Raw genomic sequence first — 24,974 nt, 5'->3', positions numbered from 1 at the left:
AAATGTTTCTTCATTTATAACACGATAATTTCAATTTTTCCCCTAGCATGTCATTTATTATTGATAAACGAGTTTCGTTGCAATAACGTGCATGTGTACTCTGTTTTATTTGTGGACATTAAAATATTTGTAAGTGTCAAATAAAAATTGAATGTGTATGATGAGGCACTATTAGTGATAAACGGAGAGTACATAAAAAACGCGCGGAAAGATGTCCAGTTACAAACGGAGATGAAAAAGGAACGCGCGGTGTTGATAAAAATAGCGCACGTAGAGTACACTAGGAAAGAGCGGAAAGGACACAAGTAACACGCGTAGAGGACATACATGTGTAAAGAGGACACAAGTCACGCACATGGAGTACACATTGAACGCATGGAGAGGACAAAAGTAATGCATACAGAAGATACACGGAACACATTGACAGGTCACAAGGAACGCAACATAAGAGAACGCTTAAACGTGCAAAGGACTCAACGCACAAAGAGGACACGCATAAAACAGGACAAAAGCAATGCACCAGGAATACACACGGAATGCGTGGAGAGGACAAAAGTTGAAGAAGGAGAAGACACACGCAACGTGATGGAGAAGGCACAAAAAACGCACTAAAGAGGGCAAAAGGAAGGCACAGAATATAAAAAAGGAGCATACGGCTAAAGTTCAAATAATGTTGTCAATGATTAAAGTATAAGGGCAACGGACTAAGAAAAAATAAGTATATGACTCAAATACAAACAAGGAAAAAAATGGAGGAAAGTAAGTAAAATTTTCCAGTAGATTCAGTTCTTACTTAATGTTAGTTTTCAGACTTTTTTGGCACTTTCCATTTTTTCAAACACAAGCGTTATTTTATGACATCAACTGTGAGTTCTTTTTAGAATATCTTTGATAAACTTGTGCTTAATGAATAATGAACGCAAAAAATAGCATTTATAGATGTCACAGAATTGACAGAGTAAGAGTACACAAATGTGACAAGAATTTTCAGAAAATAGCCCGATTTCCAACATGAGGCTTAAACTTACTGTTAGGTTGATAAAGGATCCAAGTTGAAATAGAAATACATTGACGCTCTAAAAAAGATTATATAAAATAATTGTCTGTAATTTAATCCAGGGACAATATTACATATGTTTCCGAGATAAGATGATGCAACAGCATAAAGTACAATATCATGTGACGCACTTTACCCTTAGCTATTTTCATATCAATTCTTTGAAATTTATTTCTGTTTTGCTATTATTCATACAATGTACTGTTAACATATGCTGCTACATTTTATCAAATGCGTAAATACAGTTTATGAAGTAATTTATAATTTCTAAGAATATACATACATTCGAGGCAACCACGTTTATTTTAAGAGGGAAAAAATCGTGACAGCGCTGAACTCTAAGCAATATTTATTTTATTTTAAAGGGTAACATTGTTCTAGCATTTCACAAAGAAACGACAGAATTACAAAAAATCATGGATGTATTTGAAGTATTTTAAATTATCTAATAGTTTTTGAACTCTTCTAAATCCATTGCATGGCCTGCGACGGGTGTTAGGATTGTAGCAGACTCATTTCATGAGGAATTATTTCCATTCCTGGATATGTTATTTTTATTCTTTGACCATACAAGCACATTTTAATTGTGGATTTCGACTTTTTCTTTAACTAGCATACATTTTCAGGAACCATGGAGTCCTTGAAGAAATTTACATTTTCGAGGTTTAGGTTCGTTTCCAGTGCCTTGCACATAGACTTCCGAAAAACCTCATGCCAATCAAAACTTCGTCATTTTGACGTTTTTGAATTCGTTATGGTCAAATGCAGAAGTTTGCGATTTTTTCCTGGACTTTTGCATTACACTTATTGGATTTTAAGTGCCTATAAAAATGACATTTTAGGTCAAAAGACACCAGGTAAATTCTTTTTGACCTATGAAGTACAGATCTGGTCAAAAAACATTTCTATCTCAACGAAATATCTGAGTTAAACAATATTTGCCATTTAAAAAAGGGGAAAATATCGATTTCAGTATCAGACTTACAAGTATCTTTGCTTGCGGGATAATTACCCTTCCACAACGAAACGAATGTCGAATTATAGAGTTAGCTCTGAGTAAATCGCTAGCAATATAGTTGCTCTCTTTAAGCATGTTAAGGAAAATAAATGGCTATCTCACAGGCATCTTTTAATTGTATAATCGAATATTGATATGGGAGCCAGTTATGAGTTAAAGTTTTTATCTGGTTTCTACGCCTCGATAATATGTGATAATTATTATTGCATTCATGTTGAATTTCATAACTAACTTAAATATTCTTTTCTTTAGTTACAAAAAACCATAACATCAAAATTTATCTATTAAATTTGATAGCATTAAGTTAGCCTCAACTTTCATTAATAGAAATCGGGTTTGTACTTAAAGTATTAATTAGGCCCAATCGACTCTAAGTTATTCATTTGGATATTATAGACTGTACATGCTATTTTGTGTAATTCATGAATTTTAAATGTTATTTTGATTTAAACATTTACATGAACATATAAATGCTTCTTCGTTTTCTGCGCATAATATTATTTGTAATTTTTAAAAAACTAACCGCCAGATGTTAGCTTTTGTAATTTATTAGATCTATTCTTATGACAAAATGACAATGATGCACTTCAACTGGCTCATATTTTACATTAATATAGCTATTTTCATATAAATTTACTAGTTTTGTTTTGAACTTTGTGTAACAAATGATACTCCTTTTTGCATCATGTATTTTTAATGAAAATTTTGAAAAGTAATTTATAATAAAGTATTATCCAGTGAATAAGACAGTATGTTACACAATAACAACGGTATTTTCAATTACCAAATCAATGTCAAAATATGCCAAAAATAACACTTAGAAATACCGTAATGAGTAATGCAAAGTATATTATTACTTGATTTGTAAATTGTAATTTCCTTTATTCACTTTCCTTAAAATCTTAATACACTTTTCGTATAATTGATTTTCTTGACACTTTAGTTTAAACTCACTGGAGGCATTAAGCTCCAAAAATGTTTTAGTCGTGCAACCCTTCACATACCAACTGTCTTTTTTTTAATTTCTATACGAATATCAGAAAAGGTTTTATGTTATCTAGTCTCTCGGATTTAAAATTCGATGGTTCACTAAAAAAAGATTGCTTGATAACAAAAAAGAGAGATCCAAGGGTAACTTTCCATTTTCAAGATGTCAATGTTTAGTCTGTAATTAATTATCACTCAGGTATATTTTATATCTTCACTTCTGAACAACAAGTCACATATATCTACAATCGCAACTGGTCGGCCTTTCGACAGATAAGGACCTCGAAAAATAGTAAGAATACACAGAACGGGTACGGTAATTAAGTCTAACCTTCTCATAGAAACAAATTAATAGTGGTTGAAGTTGAAGTTGTTAACTATGTTAATAAGTAAACAATTCATAAATTATATACATTGACATAAATTTCGCATTGTTATTTCCTACATCAGTGTGCAATTTTACAGAAATAGAATTTATTTTCGCATGTACATGTCATATAATTATATACATACATTCCTTATACATCCCCTATTTGTTTACATTGTAGAACTACTTTCAATCTGTATTAAGTTCGAGGTTAATATAAATATAATACAATTTTATGAATTATAGCCGAAGATGTTCCAATTGATATACATATAATGATTTAGGATACAATAAGTAAAAAGAAATTAATTACCGCAACATTTATCTAAACACCGACAGGTCAATATTTGTAAGTAAGTAGTCTAGTTGTTTGAAAGGATGGTGATGTAATATCTTCAAAGAAATACCATCAGATAAAATATATTACGTTGAAGATGCGTTTAATAGGATCAGATAAAGATCTTTCGTTAAAGCCCATTATGCCTTAGCCTTCTAATCCATTCACAGTGATTAAGTATCTTGTATGAAAGTCAAAATACTTCCCTATTTACATTTTTCTACCTCACTAACAATTGTTTCACATTTATAGTTGAAGGTGACATCTTACATCTAACATGCTCTAAAACCATTTCTCATTTTTGCCCTTTCTAAAGAATTAAAAATGTGTTTGCTACTCAGCCATAACGTTTTCTAAAGAATTAAAAATGTGTTTGCTACTCAGCCATAACGTGTCTTTCAAATGCTAATATGAAACTGAAAAACCTGTTGTTTATATTAGCATCTGTAGAATATTACAACAAGATTTAAACATTTTGCAGTATATATACTCAGGAAAACTAAGTGATAGAATGTGCTCGACATAAGGTTGTACCAGGGAAGATATATTTTCGAGGAAGGATGGGGGAGAGGGCTTCGGACGTCTGGTTCCAAGAGTATTACATGTATTTGTTGCATTTTTTATATGTCTTTTATAATTTACCATGACAATATATTCAAGAAAATGATAAACATATATATGTGTAAACTAACAACTGTTCAAATGGCAAAAAATTAATGGTATACGGTAATTAATCTTTGATTAGAAATAATTCTTTATTCAAACATCAGCATATAAATATGAAAATATGTCATGCAAGCGTCATTTCACAATAAAATTCAAAACTTGCTTAATGTGAAATAAAATCATATTGCATTCTTATGTGGACTTAATTATCTGTCAAAAGACAGCTGCATTAACAATTTTAATTATTACATCAAGCTTTTTTCTACATCTTTTGACAAAATACTTAACATATATTATTCAAACTATGTTATCATTAAATAATATTTGTAACATAATCATGCACTGAATAGTTCGCTGAATAAGGTTTTTTGCATGTTTTTCAGAACCATCAAATAATTCCTAAAGATGTTAGTCTCCAATGAGTTCAATATATTTTGATTTCGCATCTACTTATGCAAAGTAATTTTGCAAAAAAAATAATAACGGTCAGTAAATGATAGCACAAGCTTTTAGCTTTCTCCTCTATTCTGATAGTTTACATGTTTAGCACACCTAATAATTTCTGTATACATTTTAGTTTAGTTTTAATGTAAAATCGCTCTGTAATTATTCTTGTGTACTTTGTATGATATATTATGTAATCAATTTATTGAAAATAAATATTGTTTAAACCAAATGATATACTGACTTGAAAAGGTAGAATATATGAGCTTGCTTGATTACATATCATAAAGGTCAGCATTTTTTTCAAAACATTTGTTTAATAAATGTACAATTAAAGATATCACTTGCGGCAGAGGACCGCGGATTCATATAAGGTAAAGTCCAAAAGAATTATCTTTTGTGTATCGCAAGTACGTTATATTACTGACCTTAACTGAAACCTCGTCACCTGCTTTTAGAATAGCAATAGTAGACACATAGCTACTATATGAATTATAATACTTGTTCTTTGAGATATGGTGAGGTTGAACGTTTGAAATAATTTCTGTTTCGGCTTTATCATATATATTGACTTTATAAATTGCATGTTTGATCGCAATATTGATGTTCACAACTTTTGGTGTGCCAGTTGACGAATCACATGACTCGAAGAAATCAAGAAATGAATACAAAAAGTAGGTTCCATCTACTGGTACAACAAGACGACCGTGTCTGTATCGTACCCCATATCGTAAATATCCATTTGAGTCATGAAGTTTTTTACCATGCCTCCATTCTCTAATTGGTACCATGCCAAGACTCTTGTCATCTGAATTATAAAATTTTCTGATTTAACTATTACTTTTACTATTTGAATATTACATGAGGATAAAGTATCATCTATTGATTGTAAGTTTAATTTGTCAAAAAAAGAAAGTTTTGAATGCAATGTGTTAATAGAAGAATGATCTGACATTGATAATTGATTTGTTCAACAAAATTTTAGTTAATTATGACTACCTTTGTGTATATGGCTTTGTTCTTTTCCTGTTATTCTTGCAGCAGGCTTTGCCTCCCAGAACGTTTGGTCCGATATTCCCATCAAACGTAATCTATTGTCTTCTAAATATTTCTGTTGTAGCTCTGTATCTTTCCTTTTCACCTCAACATATGCTTTGGAAATGCTCTAAGCATTAATATTTGATTTTAGTTACATATCATAAAACAAGAAACACAGTGCAGCTATATATAAAACAGATTTTTGCTACTTAACATTACAGTACATTTATATTCAATTTCTGATATGCAATATGTATGAGATAAAACTAGATATGGAAAATGCAGTAAACACAATAACTTATATTTTGAAAATGTAAAATTCTGAGGTTTTTAACGGTTTTTTTTTTTCATATGAACTGAAATGTGTTGTAAGAAAATTACAAAAATTAAAATAAATTAACTTACAGAAAGAAATTAGCTTACCTTTTCTAAATGTTCGGTTATTAAATCACTGGATGTTTTACATTTTAGTCTATTTGCATTGCGAAGACACGTATTTTTAGTTCCTGTCATTGTTTGAAAACCTGGCACTTTACAGATAAGGATAATTACTCCAGTGAGACAAATAAGTGCAAGAAATAATACGAATAGGGATAAGAAATTAAGTGTTCTGTCATACTTGTTACATAACACCATTACATGAACTTTTTAAACAAAGTTTTGGTAATCGTATGTATATATTCAGCTTTTAAATTGATAAACTGATTGGCTACCTTATGATCTTTAATTTTTTTCCTAGTGTAATTTTCTTTTTAAAGCTAACTTAAAGCTATCTATTTATATAAAAAGGAAATTTGACTGTAATTATTGAGAATGACATAATCGCTAAAAACGTAATATGATTAGTTCACTGTGGTTATCAAAAAATCTTAATATGAAATACAATACATATCATTGGTATGAATGTTTGTCATAACTATTTTTAAAATTGTTTGGTTTCCCATACAATATAAATTAAGATTGTTATAATTTCTGATGATTCCCCTTTCAAAACAGGTTTGAATAAGTATTGAAGCTACTTAAATATAGATAGGCAGGCAACCAGACACTTATGACAGGTTGCATTACGTAACATTTCTGCATATCAATTTTCTTTTAAATTGTGCCAGTTAACCTGTACAACAATTCATCCGATTAATGAATGACTTTATGAAAATATTTTTTTATATTTTTTTATATTCATACTTCAAGGGTAAATTTATGAAAAAAGGTGTGCACTTTGCAAAATATGTTGTGACTATGTGAACTTATTCGTAATTTGGTTTAAATTTCAAATATTAAAAAATTAGGATGACTGTTTTACTTCTTATCTTAACATTTAATGTAAACTTGATCTACGATTGCGTTGAACTCCTAAAAGCGGACTTTGTTTACGGCTGTAAGACTGTGCGGGCTTTCATTATATCTACGGATATTTTTGTTTATTATAAAACGATTTCACGTAGGTTGTAAATTGAGAAACTAATACATATAGGTCTAATACGAGAGCGTTAACTAAATAAACAAAAACCTTAATTTAAATATTTTGCAAACAAGCTTTTTCATAACAAACTATACATATTTCACAACAATTTGTTTCGAATGTAACGACAAAACAGAACTTTTTAACAATAATTTCTAAATACCTTGAAATTGTGTAACCAAATGTTTTATATGAGGTATTTAAAAAAACAAATACCCTATCCTAAATGCAAGTTCAGACAGAAATACAACAAACTTGTAAAATATATGATAGTATCAAAAAATAGAGAAAATAAGAATCACTAAAGAAACCCCAACACGGCAAAATTGAAAATGTTACAGGCTTAGTATGATTGAGTCTGTTCATAGACGGTACTGTCAATTGCAAACTACCGTCCACGCCCCCCCCCCCCCGTCAAATGACAAATTTAAAAAGCAGGCCACATTTCCAAAGGGTGATTCAACAGTATTCAAGTGAAGAATAATAAAACCACCCAACAAGGTAAAAGCCGAATAGAAAGAACTAAATTACCACAAGCACAACAAAAATGTCGTGCTGAACGACCTTTAAGGATCGGAAACATAACATCTCTGACTGAATGTTCGGGGCGACTTTTTACAGCCTCCACATGACACGCACAACGCTGTTGTGGCGATAAAATAGAGAAAATAAGATTACCTTAAGAAAGCCCAACACGGCAAAATTGAAAATGTTGCATGCTCTGTTTCGAATTTGTTTTAAATGTTCAATTATTAAATCATTACTTTTTCCGCATTCAAAATCATCATTTTTTTTTTTTAGGAAAACATGTCATAATTACGTGTCAAGGTTCGATAACTTAGCAGTGTACAAATAAAGCCACACCTCAATGAGGTAAAATTACAAAGATAAATATTAAATATGTTGGTGTTGTGGCCATTTGTACGCGTAACCATATAAATAACACATGAGTTTGTGGGTAACAGTAAAAATATCATCCCGAGCAAAATACTGTTGCCCGAAATGTTAGCCGAGGTATTTTAACAGTATTTTAACGAGGGATGATATTTATACTGTTACTCATGTGTTATTTATTTTATTACCCCGAACAAATACTTGATAATCTGAAATTGTCAACTAAATCTAACTGTAACAAAAGTAAACCAAGAATAATAATAACTAAATTGTCCTTACCTTGCAAGTTTTAAGTGTACTTTGGGCCTACTTGAGAAGTTATTTTCTTTTATTCTTTAAGCAAGTGATGCTATCTACCAGTCATAAACATACAATAAGCTGTGTTTTATTTAGAAAACAAAACACAAACCCATTTATACGGTTATGATCTATGAAATCTGATCCTTCTGTATCCATGATATTCTTTGAATGTTTTTAAAATTAATTACAAAATAACGATGATATCCAATGTCTGCCTACCATATCTGTAATGTTTCACTGATTAAAATTGTTAAATAATCAGTTTGTTGCATGCTTTAATCGTCTGCATGTTCCAGTTTGGCACATAATTAAAACTGGTACATAATTATACACATTTCAATTTCTTCCGATAGATGGATGTTTCTATTTTTACTATTCAAAAAAAGATATTTTATACGCGAAAAGCAATCTAGGGTGCAAACAACTAAATGTTATGGGTGTCATAGTAACTCTGTTGATGCCCTATCGTGGGGAACTTCGAAAATAAGAATGAATCCATAAAAAATGGCGACCACTTTATTTTATTTTATTTAGAAAATAGACCAGGTGACCAGATAGTTTAATGTTAAAAAGTACTTTTACTTATGTAACAGTAAAAATTTCTAATTTCTTAGTCACGTGGTACACTTGCGTTAATATTTAGAATAACTCCCAGAGGCCTATGGGAAATTAACATTTGATACGGAAAAAGTGAGGGGTAATAATATCAGCTGGTTCACGATATTTTTTGGTCCACTACTTTTCTATTCCATGACATCCGATTTGGGACTTTTTTTTAAAAAGGGTGTTTCCTTTGGTATCATAATGCTTTTACGTGATCACTGCTTTTAGAATTGAAGACAATATTACATGTAGAAAGAAGAAAAATTGATTGACATTTAGGAACGAACTATATATTCATCTTATTCACGCATCTTTGTCATACTATCAAATGATTATCTAAGTTCCGTATTTTAAATTACAGTGAGTATTTTGTTATTGTGAATTATGATAAAAACACGAAAACATGTGGTCAGCAAGTAATTTGATACAACGAATGTTTACTAGTGTTGCACGCATTCATTAAAAGTATAAAACGTAGTTACTTTTGAGAAAAGAAAGGCAAATTGTTTAAAAAAACACAAGTTATCTACTTGTGAACGCACACTAGAGTCATTATTTTTTAAATGATCTTATGATGGCCCCGTGTTCACAAAGAAAATATCAGGATCAGGATCAGTTGATCCTGATTTTATTTTCATTGTTTTATAAAACTAAAACTGACCGTAATATGCTAGAATCAAATGGAACATATTCAAAATATATATAATTGCTTATTTGCAAAGAAACCATCCAATTATGGGATAAAATCAACAAATAAGAGAACAAATGCAAAAATAAACGGATCAAAATGAGGATCAATTTTAGGATCAAGATCAAAATTTGGATCAACTGTAAAATACCTATTTCTTGTAAAAATAACAATAAATTCATTCTAAAATTTCATAAACCTGATATTTCAAGTCCAGTTTTATCAAGTTAATACTGAAAATTCAATTTAAGAGGATAAATAATGGAGAATATTCAAGTTTTTAAATTTGATCCTGATCTTGATCCTGATCCTTAAATCTTTGTGAACACGGGGCATGGTAATTTAAACTAAGAAAACCGTCAGTAATAAACATCCTAACGAGGTATGGTTACTTTTTATATTAGTCATGTTTTACTGCGTATCATGTTTCACTGAATGAAAAAAGCATAATATACGACGTAAACAAAGATGCAGTACTATATCACATACAAGTTGAAATGTCATTTGCGTTATTGGATTTCAGGAATGTTTAAATTTAAATTGTGATTCAGGGTGATTACCCATACAAAGTACTATAATGAAAACACTGATCATGAGCTCATACCTTATCTATTATCAATGGTATTGTATGGTTTAAATTAAAGCATAGTATCTGTCCTATATCTATACCCATGTAATTCAATACCCCTAACATAACAAATTGTATTCAGTCGGTATTTTTAAATATGTATTTTAAGATGTAAAGATTTGGGTATATATTCTAAAGCTGGGTACACAAATGAAAAGACGGGGATATTTGCGACGTTAAATATAAGGAGTGGCAGTATATATGTCGTTCATATTATAAACTTTTCGAATCACAATAGCACTTAGTACAACAGTACTTAGGTCATTATCATTGTTTAACAATTTTTTCATTATAAAAAGTTACAAGAATATTATTTTTATCACATACTTAAAAATAGTTTATTTGATATGCGTACAAAGCAGAAGAATAAAAAAACGGTTAGACATACGCATCGCCAATGTAAAGAATCGTTTCATATTTTAAGACAATTCTACGATTTCGTATTTCTTTCTCTCACTGAGAATATAAAACATCTGTCTAAAGGGATAAGTCATGAGACGTTAAAGAATAGTTAAAGAGCACATGTCAATGTTTGTGTTTAAATCTATTGTTATTCAAATCAATGGTCAGAGTTGTATAATTATTATGATAATCCGATTTCCAAATTTCAAAACAATTATACAATATTACAAGCAGAAACATGACTAAGCCAACATTGGTTGGTGGGTATGTGGCTTGGTGGGTAGGTGACTGGGTGTGTTTGTTTGTTGATGGGTGTGTTGGTTGTTTTGTTGGTTGGTTGGTTTTACGGCGCATCAACAAGGTATAGGTTATATTGCGCCGAAACGGGGAAGATGAATTTTGATAACCTAGCGTGTTACAAACTTAACGCTAACACCAGGGGTCAAAACCAAACTCACCTGCTGGGGCTAAGAGTTGCATAGACTAGTTATTCCAACCCATTTAGTCGCCTCTAAAGAACACGAAGGGATGTACGATTGCTGCATTTTATACTTCATTCATTAAATACAGCACATCAGTAACAAGGGAAGTGTATTAAACGTACGATCAAATTCAATTTCACTCGTTGACAAGAGTTGTTACATCTTTTTTGAATGAAAATATTACATCTGGTGATAAAGCTACAGTTTCACTTACATCCCGCCAGAGCCCTGACAGAGTCGCGGTAGATGTCCGGGGTGATCCGGGAACAATCGGGGTACGACCGGGATCAGGAGTACATCAGCAACTCTGCAGGCAACGTCCGGTATGATCCGGGAACATCCGGCATTCGACCCACGCCCCAATATCACCGGGGTGGTCCGGGGTGATCCGGGAAGTATAACTGTGCCGGCCTCATCCTTAGCTCTGCCAGGAACGACCAGGGTTACACCGGGGAAGCACTGTAGCTCTGCCGGCACAAACCGGGGATTGGCCGGGTATGATATAGCCGGTAGAGCTTCGGTACAACATCGGTGAATGCCGGCAGAGCCCCGGTGAATACCGGCAGAGCCCCGGAGGATGCCGGCAGAGCCCCGGTGAATACCGGCAGATGCCCGTAGGATGCCGTCAGAGTCCCGGAGAATGACGATGGACCTACGTTTGATCCCGGTAGGGCCCCGGCAAGGCCCGGCTCATTTCAAAAGAATCACGACAATTTGCGATGACTGCACTTGTTTGTATTAATTAAAGTTCTTCCCCATTTCCCTTCTGTCCGGTCTTGCATAAGGATTATTCAGAAGATCATCATGAATTACTACTGTCCATTTTATTAAATGAAAATTATGTATCAACCTTTTTCACGCATTTTCAATCTGCCGGGGTTCTACCGGGATTGTCCTGGGTTCTGTCTGGATCGACTGGGGCTGTGCCTGGGTCAACCGGGGCCCTGCCGGTGTCATCCTAGAACGACCGGTGAAGCACCGGCATGAACCGTAGCTTCACCTGGTCTCTGCCTGGATCGTCCGGAGCGCATCCTGGGTGGTAAGTTGGGAATTACCGTAGTGCTGCCGGGGTAAGTGTGACCGCAACAATAATTTCATCCCCGATCGTCCCGGATTATCCCAGTAACTTACCGGGGTGGTACTGGGCTCTGCCGGGAGTAAGTGAGACTGCAGCTTATATAGATCTTTATTAAATTTCATGTTCAACAGTAATTGGAGCTACATGTACCACTGGCTTTTAGGTGGTAAACGACAATACAGTAATTAAAAAATCAAACTACAATTATATTGACAACATTTGAAATCATACATCTATGCGGAACTTAAAAACCGGATGAAAGATTCATATGAGATATAGGCCAAAGGAGTTATCTTTGGTGTATTGCAGATACGATATATTGCTGACCTTTACTGAAATTTCGTCACCTGCTTTAAGCCTGGCTACAGTAGAAACATAGCTACTGTACGAATTGTAATATTTGTTCTCTGAAACTTGATGGGGTTGCAAGTTTGAAACAATTTCAATTTCCGCCATTTCTAAAATATTGAATTTATAAAGGGCATGCTTTATAGGTTTGTGTGATGCTCTTATATTTGGCTTTCCAGTTGAGGGATCGCAAACTTCAAGAAAATCAAGCAATGAATAAAGAAAGTATGTCCCATCGACTGGTACAACAATACGACCGTTTCTGTACCGTACTCTGTTTTGTGAAAACGCATTTGTGACATTTATTTCCTCTCGGTTATGCAACCATTCTCTGATTGAAACCATTTCAGTATCTTTATCTTTTTCAGCTGAAATAAAATTGATTACATTTCATTGAATTTCATTCTATTTTATCTTTTTCTTCTTTTTGTCTTTATTATTATTATTTTTTATTTTTGGCATGTCATAGATAATAAGAATCTTGCACTGGCTGCCGGTACAGACCGGAATATCTAGCTCGAGGGTAACTGCTTAAGGCGGTAACGAGACTCTGCCGAGGGTGAGCGTTTCAGTTAACACGCAAAACGCACGCTCTGGAAAAAACGCACGTGCATTACACGCTATACGACTGAACGCTACACGCATGCTTTATTAAACGAAATACGCGGACGCACGCTAAACGATATACGCTTAACGAAATACGCTAAACGATATACGCAAGCTAAAACGCACGCATAATAAAAACGTTTCTAAACGTTTAATAAAATCGTAAACATATAAGTTTTAAACAACTTTAGCTCTATCTAAGATATTCTTTAACTTCACAATTTTAACCCACGCAAAACACGGTACTGAAACGTTTAGAAGAACGCAGACGCACGCTAAACGTTTCAGGAATCAACAAACGCAGCTTTCAAACAAACGATCAACGTTAAACGCTTGTAAACGATGCCCTCTTGAGAAAGCGTCTTATCAAACGTACGTTGCAGGAGATATGCACGCACGATATACGAAAAACGCACGCACGAAAACGCTATTGTTCACCCTACGGTACCCGAGAGCTAGATATTTCAGTCTGTACTGACAGCCGGTATTTTATTCTTTTTCTTGCATATTACATATCAATTATTTTTAGCACAGAAATTACGAAAGCATTTGGAACTTTTTTCTTAAGGAAGCGTTTGAACTTATCACAACTTCATTCATAACACCCTAAGAACGCAATTCATTCATAAAGGTGCGCGGCAATGACGTCATTTAAAGCACGCGACTTGTTTGCCATGGGGTGAAAGACTACGGTGTAAACGATGGATAATCCTGTCTGATATGCAAGAAAGAATATTGAATTTGTGTGTGTTCATTACTGAATTTATTGATGCTCGCATAATATAATTTTATTCAACTCGTTCAATAAATTCAGTATTAAACTTACACTCATTCAATATCCTCTATTAACTAAACACGAAATCGTAGCGCGTTAAAGATCAGTTGTTTTTTATACCTGAATACATTGTGTACATGTAAATATGTGATTTATATTTACGAAAGACATTTCAACTTCATGAATTCCTGATTTTATCTTCATGAATTTTCACGATTTCAAATTCACGATTTCAACTTCGCGAATTCCCGATTTCAACTTCACGAATTCACGATTTCAACTTCATGAATTCATTTTCGTGAATTCACGATTTCAAGTTGAAATCTTGAATTCGTGAAGTTGAAATCGGGAATTCATGAAGGTGGAATCGTGAATTTATGAAGTTTAAATCGGAAATTTGTGAAGTCGAAATCGTGAATTCATAAACTTTAAGTTGAAATCGTGATTTCGAGAAGTTGAAATCGTAAATTCATGAAGTGGAAATCGTGAATTGGTGAAGTTGAAATCGGGATTTCATGAAGATCTAGAAAATTTATGTAGATGAAATCGGGAATTCGTGAAATTGAAATGGTCCAACCGGTCTTTCGTGAATATAAGAAAAAATACTTGAAATGCAATTAATTATTTAATTATTACATTTTGTAATTTCAAAACCGAACATGTTGTGCCCATAGGTACGTCAGTGTGTTAACATAGTAACTGCAAGGGTAGTTGAGTTTAACGTCATGTCAAAGGAAGTTACCTACTGTGAATTCATGAAGATCATTAATGACGTACATTGCATTTTATTTGAATGAATTTTGATTTACAATAAAAACAAATCTGAAACTTACTCAATTTAATTGATATTTTATTTCTTACATACTTGTCTGGAGTGTCATGTTATTTTGAAAGTAATAGCTTCATACCTTTTACCGCGATATGTTGTTCTTTCCCCTCTAAACGGATAGCAGGCCTTGCTTCCCAGAACGATTGGTCTGTTATATGTAACAAACGGGCTCGGTTTTCATCCAAATCCCTCTGTTGTTGCTTTCTATCATTATGTCTTATTTCGTTATATGCATTATCAATGCTCTGAATTTCAATCAAATGCACACATTATATATTGGCAACATATTTCTTCTGAAATACTCAAAAAAAACATGAGTTATACGCAAGAGAGAAACAAAGGTCGGTTCTTGAATGTACGAAATATACTGAGGTACTGAAACGGAAATTTTGACTCATCGAAAGAAGAAAAATTAGGTTTTCATTTTACATCTTAAAGGTTAAAAAGTATCATACATTCAGAGATATTTTTATGTTTATACACTAGTTTGATTTAAAATCGTGTGTAAGGAAGACAACTGCAAAAAAAACTTTGAAATGATGCTGTAAACAAACCTTTCTTTTCTAGTTTGCAATGATTTCATTTTGTCTTCTTTGTCCTTAATTGTATAATGTTTTTCTTGATATAATTCGAAAATAATTGCCCATGGCAAAGTATGAAGTTTAATATCTATCTTTAAAAATGAACATACCTTGTCGAAGTAATCACGAAAATGATATATGGAAGTGGCTAGCCGTACGGGCCCGTACGGCTAGCAAAAAGTTCTAGTCGTACGTGTGCCACGTACGGCTAACCAGGACACACTTATTGTCTAGCCGTACAACACTTCCAAAATTATATGAAAGTCGAAAATGCATGTGTTATTTTGTGTCTTTAAACGAGAATTTTAATAAAAAAAAACCCGCATTTGTCCTCGTATGCTTACTTTAATAAAGATTTTTCCCCATTTTGTCCACACAAAAAAGAACACGAAGGAAATAAAACATTGCCATCTTGACAAAAGTTACATGACGCATTGTACAAAGTACATTGTATATGTGTATGCAAAGTTATATTTATAGTTAAATAATAAATAGTTTAAGTTATAACATCGTTGTTTATAGCAATGTATAAAGTTTAATATTTATCTTTAAAATGAACCTACCTTGTCTAAGTAATCACGTAAATGATTTAAAGCTGCTCCACAATGTATCTGTCCATTTTCATTCGGAAGACAAATATGGTCGTTTTGAGTAGTGGTCAGCATTGAACAAAGAATAGTCAAAACAAAAGTAATGCATATAGCAGCCAAAAAAAATACTATAATTGTAAGAAATTTAAGGACTTTATCCATTCTTTTTTTTAAAGTTTTTTGAACTTGTGGTCTGTTTAAATACACTAAACTTTACAGTTACACATATCGCACTTCATAATCGTCTTAAGTATAATTTTTAGAATTAATCGATTAAATTGATTATATCAATATAATTAGAAATAAATAAAGAAATCACTGAAATGGTGATACACATTTCATTTCGTTAAGTTAAACATTAATTTTCAAAAGTAAGCAGAAAAAAATTAATGTTAATCCGAATCGATAAAAAAATAAACTGTAATCTAAGTCTTGTAAACCGACTGTTAAGTATGTGTCGCCGTTGTTAAGAGAGAAATAAACAAATGGGCAATAGGTTTTTAATTATTTCATTTCGTAAGGAAGAACATTTTTAAGAGACTAATGTCCCACCAAGGGGTAAAAAAGCTCAACCAGTATGAACTTAGTAGCAATTTAAAATACTTGAAATAATATTGTATTTTCACCATCGTGGATTTGTTATTGCCACTTTTTACCATCGTACTTTCGACTTTTCATCATCGTACCTTCGACTTTTGACTGTCGTGATTTCGTTTCGACTGTTTACCCTCGTCAATTCGTTGCTTTGAGTTATTTGTGTGTCGCGTTTGCCCTAACGGGACACTGTACCTACAGCCACAGCCAAATTTTTAAACATCTACCAATTGTATTACTTTTTACTTGGGTAAAACTAACGGAATAATAATATATGTCATATGTTGCGGTTTGAACCGGAATATCCGTCCCGAGGGGACCCGCCCATTGGGCCGGTTCCCGAGGGACGGATATTCCGATCCGAACCGCAAACATATGTCAGATATTTTTTCTTGCATATTCTTCCATATTATTTCATATTTAAAATGGTTTACCTCAATATGATATATGTTCATGGAAATTAAAGTCATTTTATCCATAACTATTTTCTTACAATAGTGTATGAACTTACAACTTAAATAACGACCGCGAAATGGCGTCATCCTTTGCACATATTTCCCTTCTAAAACGACGTCATTTTAACGAGCTTCATTCATAAAGTTCGCTTAAATTACATTGTTGTTTGGCACGCGACTCATCTGGCATCCCCATGCCAGATGAAATTTCCGGCATGGGTCAAACTCACGGAAACGCCAGTCTGCTATGCAAGAAACGCCAGTCTGATAAGCAAGAAATATCCAATTTCCATCAAATTGTCATACACAACGTTATAAATTTGGCCAATTTGCTACATAAGCAACTGTTGGTAGATTTATATACTCGTATTATTCAATATATGAAACAATAATTTGTATGCAAATATTCAGATCATTGTCACACTCTGTTTTTCCCAGAGTAATTATTCTAAATGTCCAAATTGATCAAAACTTGAAAACGTTTTCTTTTCAATTTCAAGTATTTTTTTTATTATCCAATGCATATGTTCCATTGAAAGTGCTCCAACTGATATATGTAATCATTCCATTTTTATGTTTAAGGCATATATATGTTAATCACAACACGTACGAGCAATATTGGTGTGCTGGTCGGACATCTGCACTCTAAACTAAATATCGATGGGTATATATGTACAAAAAAATGACTTTTCTTTATATCGGTCAATGTTGGGTATATACACCTTTGGGTACAAAAGTGTTCTTTCGCTTAATCATTTCCTGGTATAACATAAGAACGACTTAAGTTTTCTGTTCTCGAATCTGTTTCTGGAACCAACCAGTACTAAGTAATGTGTGTAAAGTTTCTTGCTGATGGAAACAACGGCTTGCCCCTGACGGGGTTTGAACCTACACGGCCAGCAATCCTTAGATTACTTGTCTGATGCGTTAACCACTCGGCTATTCCTTCACTCGTTTTTCAAACGGGAACTCAATAAAAACTAGAAATGTGTCCATAGGATACGGGTGCCCCAACACTCAACTGTGGTGCCCCAACACTCGACTGTTTTATAAACCTTATGACTCTAGGTCAAATATTTCTTGGGTACTTGTGCCACAACTTGAAAACTTAAAATCTTTTACTAAATAAAGAGTAAGAACTTTACAAATACTTGATAAATCCACAAGCAAACCCCTAGATGCATAAGTTCCGTTGCTGACCAACATTCTTGTAAACTTTCAGGCTTACAGATCAAATACGTTTTGAGCTATGCATAAACAAGTTGATAATTGCAAATTTATTATAAGTCAAGGGCAATAACTCTTACAAAGCTGACAAAAGTCCACATGAAATATCCCAGGTACATAGCTTTACAGTGATATTGATCATTATTCCAGTAAAGTTGGTTAATTCTAACTCAAGCACTCAAGGAACAAGTAACACAATATAATGTAACGGTTTTTATTAAGTCAAGGACAATAACTCTACAAATACTTGATAAATCCACAAGCGAAATCCAAGGTACACAACTTCACATGCAGATCAACATTCATGTAAAGTTTCATGATCCTATGTCAAATAATTTTTAGCTACGTGTGACACAAGTGTTTTTACTAAGTCAAAGAAAATAACTACACAGATACTAAATAAATCCACACGAAAATACCCAGGAGCACAACTACACATGCTTCGCAACATTCCTGTAAAGTTTCATGACCCTACGTCAAATATTTTTTGAGCTACGTGCGACACAAATTGAAAATTGTAAGTTTTACTAAGTCAAGGGCAATAACTCTAACAAAACATAACAAATCCAAAAGCAACACCCCAGGTACACAACTTCACATGCTGAGCAAGGTTTCTAAAAGGTTTCAAGACTCTAGGTCATATGTTTTTTGAAAAAAATACATGTTTTCAAAAATATTGTAGATCAATTTGTAAATGATGACAAGAGTACTGATGAAAGTACATTCTTAGTTTAGTTTAACTATCATGTCGTCTGTAAGATTATCATGTTAAGACATAGCCCAAATATTGGTTGATTCTTCGAATGTTGTAAAGAACTATATAATCATAGCATAACCCGAGCGCATAAGTTGCTTTTTTATTAGATATACAAATAATATTGTTTAATATAAATTTTAATGTAATTTTTATAAAATGGTATAATATGAAAACATAAAAGCATATCCATAATCTACGGAAACGTATAGCGACCACCCCTATATGTTAGTTAAAACAGACTTTTTGACAATTTATTTAATACATACTATATACCTAACCAATTTTTATAAACTTACTTGATCTGAAATATTTATCTAGTAATATATACAGCCCCTGCATGTTGGTAAAAACAGAATTTAAGACAATTTATTTAACACACGATATATATTTGACCAATATTTACATTGTTATTTGATCTTGAATATATATCATTTACTCAATTGCTGGATTCAAATTTATGTGACATTTTTCTGTTCATTTATATGTATTAGTTATATATATTGAGGTTTTAATTCGCATACTTCAATCATTATAAAATATAATATAACATATTTTACAATTTATATTTGATAATGATGACAGAAAAATCTCGCACAATAGAAAGCGTTGTTAAAGATTATATATGAAACATTTGATTGAGGCTTTTTGTATTCCAAAGATTAAGGAATGTTTGAATAATTGTGCTTCAGATAGTGTTACAAGATAAAAGACAAACTCCGTTGTTAATAAGCATCAAATAAGCTAGTGATGTAGTACCTGATGTGAATTAGTAATGATACAAACCATTATATTTTTGTAAGATATATAATATATATAGCTTAAAACGATAACTTCAGACAAATTTACCATTTTAAATGTATGTACAGAGGATGGTGCATGATAATTATTACATAAAAAAGGAATATTCGACCAGTTGATGTTATTATAGGAACATAGATCCCAAAGCGCAAGCGATATTTCGTCTTATATGATGAGTGACACGAGAAGGTCAGGACATTTGTATTTGATAAAGAAAGCAATTAAATCAAGTTATGATGTAAATCATATATAATACGTATTTTTTGTAATCTATCGTGGGTTTTATCTTATAATGCAAGATAAATTACTTTTAACTTTTTGACAAAATGAAAAAATAAAACACTTACATCTTTTTAAATATGTAATTCTTTCCAGAAATCATATTTGCATATAACAAACATACTATAAAACTGTAAAAAAAGTCATTTGATATATATCATATAATACATGATATCTGTTTGACCAATGTTTTAATTGTTATTTGATATTGAATATATATGTTTTACTCAATCTGCTGTTAATATTTCTGGATTAAAATTTATGTGAGTTTTTTCTGTTCATTTATATGTATTAGTTATATATATGTTAGGCTTTTTTATTATTATATAACATATTTTACAGTTTATATTTGATAATGAGGACAGAAAAATCCCACGCAATATATAAAGGAAGCAATTAAATCAAGTTATGTTGTAAATCATATATAATACGTATTTTTCGTTATCTATCGTACGTTTTTTATCTTATAATGCAAGATAAACTATTTTTAACTTTCTGACAAAATGAAAAAAATAATACACTTACATCTTTTTAAATATGTATTTCTTTCCACAAATCATATTTACATATTACAAACATGCTATAAAACTATAAAAAATGTCATTTGATATGTATCATATAGGAGTGGTCGCTATACGTATCCGTAGTTTCCATATCGAATACCATTCGGCTATGCCGTAAACAAAACATATCAAATCTAACCATTTTCTACGCATGATCTATTCCTGTTGTAAATTGAAAACCGATATCTATAACGCAAATGTGTTCAAGTTCGGACAGATTGAATATTTGCAAACTTTGGCACAATTTTTACTGTGACATTGACATACATATTATTTCATAGATAACAAATTGAATAAAAGTTGGATCGCTTATTCAATGTTAATTATCATCAATCGTTCTGTCACAAAACTATTATTCAAAGATATTTTGCAATTCATATTTGAGCTCATAAAAATATTTTATGGTTTATAATGATACTTCTTTTATCTTCTAATGTAAACAGTTTTAAAACTTATGACCCGCCCTTACCTGAAATAAATACACGTACTTTTCTTGTACTTGATCCAAGCATATATTATCTGTTTCTTTAAATACGTGACATTTCAGTCATGGATTTTTTTTAATGGTAAGCTTGTAATATACCTAGACAATATGTATATTCAAGGATATTGTATGCTATATGTGGTAAGCTATCAAAGTGAAGGGGCTTTTTATTATCATTTTCATGTTTGTTGAGTGTGAACGCTTATTAAAGTTTAACCTGATTTTCTTACAAAACTTATTCTCAGTTTCACAATCGAGTAAGATTAAATTAAAAATAAAATGACAGATGTAATAAGGTAGTGAGTATATCAGATTGGTATTTAACATGTGTATGTATAACGCATAAATTCGTCATAATCACCAGCTTTATTGACGCCCCTTTAATACGTTTAATCTTTATTAATTTAATGATGAAAACACAACAGGTGAATACATGTATAATGAATTATATAAAAATACAATAAATGCTGTGTTTGGATAGTTTTACATTAGTATTTCAAATTCGGGCAATTATTCTTATACATGTATTATAAAATGTTTACACTCGGTTACATTACAACGGTGAATTTTTTAATGTTAAATTCGGTGTGCCGACAAAAATATTGATTACATGTACAACATGCACTCAAAGAATGCATAAGACAAGTCTGGAATGTGCTTTTTATGAATCTGATATCTTAACTCAAATACAAATACTAAAGTACAAATACGCTAACATTTGCGCACACAAGAACTTAGAGTATCAAACAGTAAAAAGTTAATCAAGTTTATTTTATAGTAACAGAAGTACACGTAATCTTACATAGGATTTTTAGTGTAATGGATAAATTCCGAAAACATTTCCAGCCGAGTTAGAAATAAGCGTATGAATGTTTGACATTTTTACAAAAACGTTTTCTCTTTTTGGAAGATATACCGCTCCCTGTATATTTAAGGATGTGACAATTGTCATATTCTTTGAATTGAAATATTTTGATTTGTAGAGAACTGTTCTTTCTCGTTCCTGAGTAGTCCCTGTACATATTCGTATCCAAACAGTACATCTTGAATTTATGTCAGTCTCGGTTGGAGATGAACTTATATTGACGTGTATAGCTGCATAAACAAAATAGTATCGACCTTCTGGTACTCGTATTTTGCCTTTAAGATGATGTACACTTTCTGAAATGTATGAACTCTTTGGCTCTGTATGCAACGGTTGGTCTGTATGACGTTCGTTTACTGTTAAAACGGAAAAACAGTTCAATTGCAACAACATTGACAATAAAGATATTGATATTTTTATGATACATTTATACTTTGATTGCAGTTACATTGTACAAAGAATATACGTTTATTTCTATATCATGTCAGGTACAGAAGAAAACTTAGCTCCAAACTTCAAATAGTGAGTGTGGGGGTATTCTTTAATATAATGAATTATTTATGACTTTTACATAGAAAATACTTAATAAATTATAAAAGATAACCATTAAATTGTTTAAATTTGTATGGTATTTGAATACTTGTAGCGTTGTTGACCCTTACTATAATGTTGCTTTGAAATTTTGGTATAAAATGCAGTCAAGTGTCCAGATAATGGTTAAAGACTGGTGTTTCCACACTGCAGATATGGTCTCCCTTCTTTTCCTAAAATATAATTATGAACAATTCAAATGCAGGCTTTTAAGTAAACAAATGCTATCCGATTGTGGTAGCTTGATAAGATATTGACTTTTATGAAAAACCGACAAATGAAATCATATAGAACTTTTATTTTAACTAAAAACTTACACTTTTTCACTCGAGCATATTTGTTCACTCTAAACATCTATCTACTTATGACTGGGTATTTAAATCCCAATTACCACAACACTTATAACCTTCCTTATAAAAATGAAATGAAGTAAAGGAAGTAAAGCTGTCTGTACCTTTAGCAAGCCTTTGTTATCCAATTCGGTCAACAAACTGAAAATTGTAAGAACAAAACATAGATGGCATAGATTACTTTAATGACTTTAGGCTATAATTGTGTCATTTAATTATATATAAAATTATATTTTGGAATATTAATTTATTATATTAATAGCTGATAATGTCAAAATGTGATACTGGCCCCTTGTCATTACTAGATATGAAATAAATAAAAATAATGTTGCTGAAACTTCCAAGGCATGTTTAATATATAACGATAAAGTACAAGTTTTAATATGTGTATAACAAGAAAATATACACATTGAAATAATCATTTTTATTTTCTAGTTATTCTTCTTTAACATTTATTAAAAACATGTACCGTCTGCAGTGATAACATGTTCGCATCTTCGGTGTCTTTTACTTTCGGTGTCTTCATAGCGGGTGCCATTTCGTATTCATTATAATATTATATGATAAAATCGTTTTGTTATTGAGACCACATTTAAGTAAGACCTTCAGTGACTCTAGACCTATGGAATTATACATGAATAAATTTTGATCAATGAAATGTGGTTTAAGTATACAAATTGTATTAAATATGTAATATATTTAAAACGATTGACTATGATAATGTGAGTGACCAATTATTGATAATGTATCAAATGTTAATTATTCAATAAAAAAAACGACCTAAATTATAAAATTATAAAATCTATATCTGGAAAATGCTTTGTAAAATATTGTTCTTTATCTCTTTTTAAATAAATACGTTAAAAACATATTCATTATACTATTGAGCATGTTGAAAGTATTTTTTCTGCACATTGGTAAATATTGACATGACTTCTCATTCCCTATGTTCTTCAAGAGTCTTTCTTAAGCTATTTTTTATATAAATTTATCTACATTTAAAATGACATCGGATATTCAAATAGATTTATGTGTAACACAATATACATTAATACACTTGTTCCTATATATAGTAACAATATCGCCTATGATTTCATCTGATTATGAGTGTCGCGTAACCTATTATGAGTTTGCGGCCCGGGGCCGAGAACTAGTTATCAGCCCGCCGAACATGTTCACGTGTACATGTGAAACAATGACGTCCTAATTTACGTCATCAAACAGTTAAGCAGGTTTTAAGCACGAATCGCTTGATTTTATTATTAGAGCTTAAGCGTATTTCGTACAAATACAGTTTCATTACTATTGAAATTTAAAGAAATAATACGACAGATTCATTCCAAAAAAAATGAAAATAAAACTTGTTTCTAGATCCTACAGTAGTGTTCTTTTAACACACAAAAAGTAAACAACGCTGTATAGAAGTTACTGAATTGTACATTAGAGTATACAGTAGAATGCAGACAGGAATTTCAATGAAAGAAATTTCAAAGTATTTATTGAATCAAGATAATTTGGAACTGACAATATATTTTGTCATTTAACACCTGTGTGTATTTCTTTTGAACATAAGAAGTGATTTTGCAATCATGTATATGTTCTTATCTTTTTTTTTTTCTTAGAAACGATAAAGTTTCATTTTGTACTTAACTTAAAAAAGAACGTGTTTTATTTGTTTGCGACAAGGAAACTTGGACATATACACACAGCGCAAATATGGTTAATTATACAAATTATAGCGCTCAAATCTAAATTTATGGCTGTACCTTTAGAATCGTGATAGACACTTACAATCACATCTTTCTTTGGCACGATCAAATCTCAATCTACC

General features: G+C 31.8%; 2 protein-coding genes across 3 annotated transcripts; both read right to left on the bottom strand.

The window, feature by feature from the left end:
* Positions 1-4,770: 4,770 nt before the first annotated feature.
* LOC132751654 (uncharacterized) lies at positions 4,771-8,840 on the bottom strand. 2 transcript variants are annotated; one of them, XM_060741865.1, is made up of 4 exons: positions 8,550-8,840; positions 6,338-6,444; positions 5,876-6,041; positions 4,771-5,684 (listed from the first exon to the last, which is right to left on the bottom strand). In XM_060741865.1, the coding sequence occupies exons 2-4, from the start codon at positions 6,425-6,427 to the stop codon at positions 5,242-5,244; spliced, it is 699 nt and encodes a 232-aa protein (XP_060597848.1). In that variant the 5' UTR covers positions 6,428-6,444; positions 8,550-8,840; the 3' UTR covers positions 4,771-5,241. The 2 variants fall into 2 exon arrangements, with proteins under 2 accessions (XP_060597848.1, XP_060597845.1); XM_060741862.1 differs by lacking the exon at positions 8,550-8,840 and having other exon boundaries at positions 4,773-5,684; positions 6,338-7,009.
* Positions 8,841-10,809: 1,969 nt separating this feature from the next.
* LOC132751665 (tumor necrosis factor-like) lies at positions 10,810-16,612 on the bottom strand. Its single transcript, XM_060741878.1, has 3 exons — positions 16,154-16,612; positions 15,089-15,254; positions 10,810-13,167 (listed from the first exon to the last, which is right to left on the bottom strand). Exons 1-3 carry the CDS (start codon positions 16,340-16,342, stop codon positions 12,716-12,718), a joined length of 807 nt encoding a protein of 268 aa, XP_060597861.1. The 5' UTR covers positions 16,343-16,612; the 3' UTR covers positions 10,810-12,715.
* Positions 16,613-24,974: the final 8,362 nt, after the last annotated feature.

Source organism: Ruditapes philippinarum, unplaced genomic scaffold, assembly GCF_026571515.1.
Source record: "Ruditapes philippinarum isolate M1 unplaced genomic scaffold, ASM2657151v2 ctg2775_1_1_1_1, whole genome shotgun sequence".
In the NCBI taxonomy this organism is placed as follows: domain Eukaryota; kingdom Metazoa; phylum Mollusca; class Bivalvia; order Venerida; family Veneridae; genus Ruditapes; species Ruditapes philippinarum.
This window is presented reverse-complemented; position numbering and strand designations above follow the sequence as displayed.

Excerpts from the sequence above, each read along its gene's own strand:
- LOC132751665 (XM_060741878.1), bottom strand. The coding sequence starts at position 16,342 with ATGGATAAAGTCCTTAAATTTCTTACAATTATAGTATTTTTTTTGGCT. Across the intron at positions 15,255-16,153 it reads TACGTGATTACTTAGACAAG|AGCATTGATAATGCATATAA; the intron begins GTAGGTTCATTT and ends ATTGAAATTCAG. Across the intron at positions 13,168-15,088 it reads ACAACATATCGCGGTAAAAG|CTGAAAAAGATAAAGATACT; the intron begins GTATGAAGCTAT and ends ATTTTATTTCAG.
- LOC132751654 (XM_060741862.1), bottom strand. The coding sequence starts at position 6,550 with ATGGTGTTATGTAACAAGTATGACAGAACACTTAATTTCTTATCCCTA. Across the intron at positions 6,042-6,337 it reads TAACCGAACATTTAGAAAAG|AGCATTTCCAAAGCATATGT; the intron begins GTAAGCTAATTT and ends ATTAATGCTTAG. Across the intron at positions 5,685-5,875 it reads ACAAAGCCATATACACAAAG|ATGACAAGAGTCTTGGCATG; the intron begins GTAGTCATAATT and ends TTTATAATTCAG.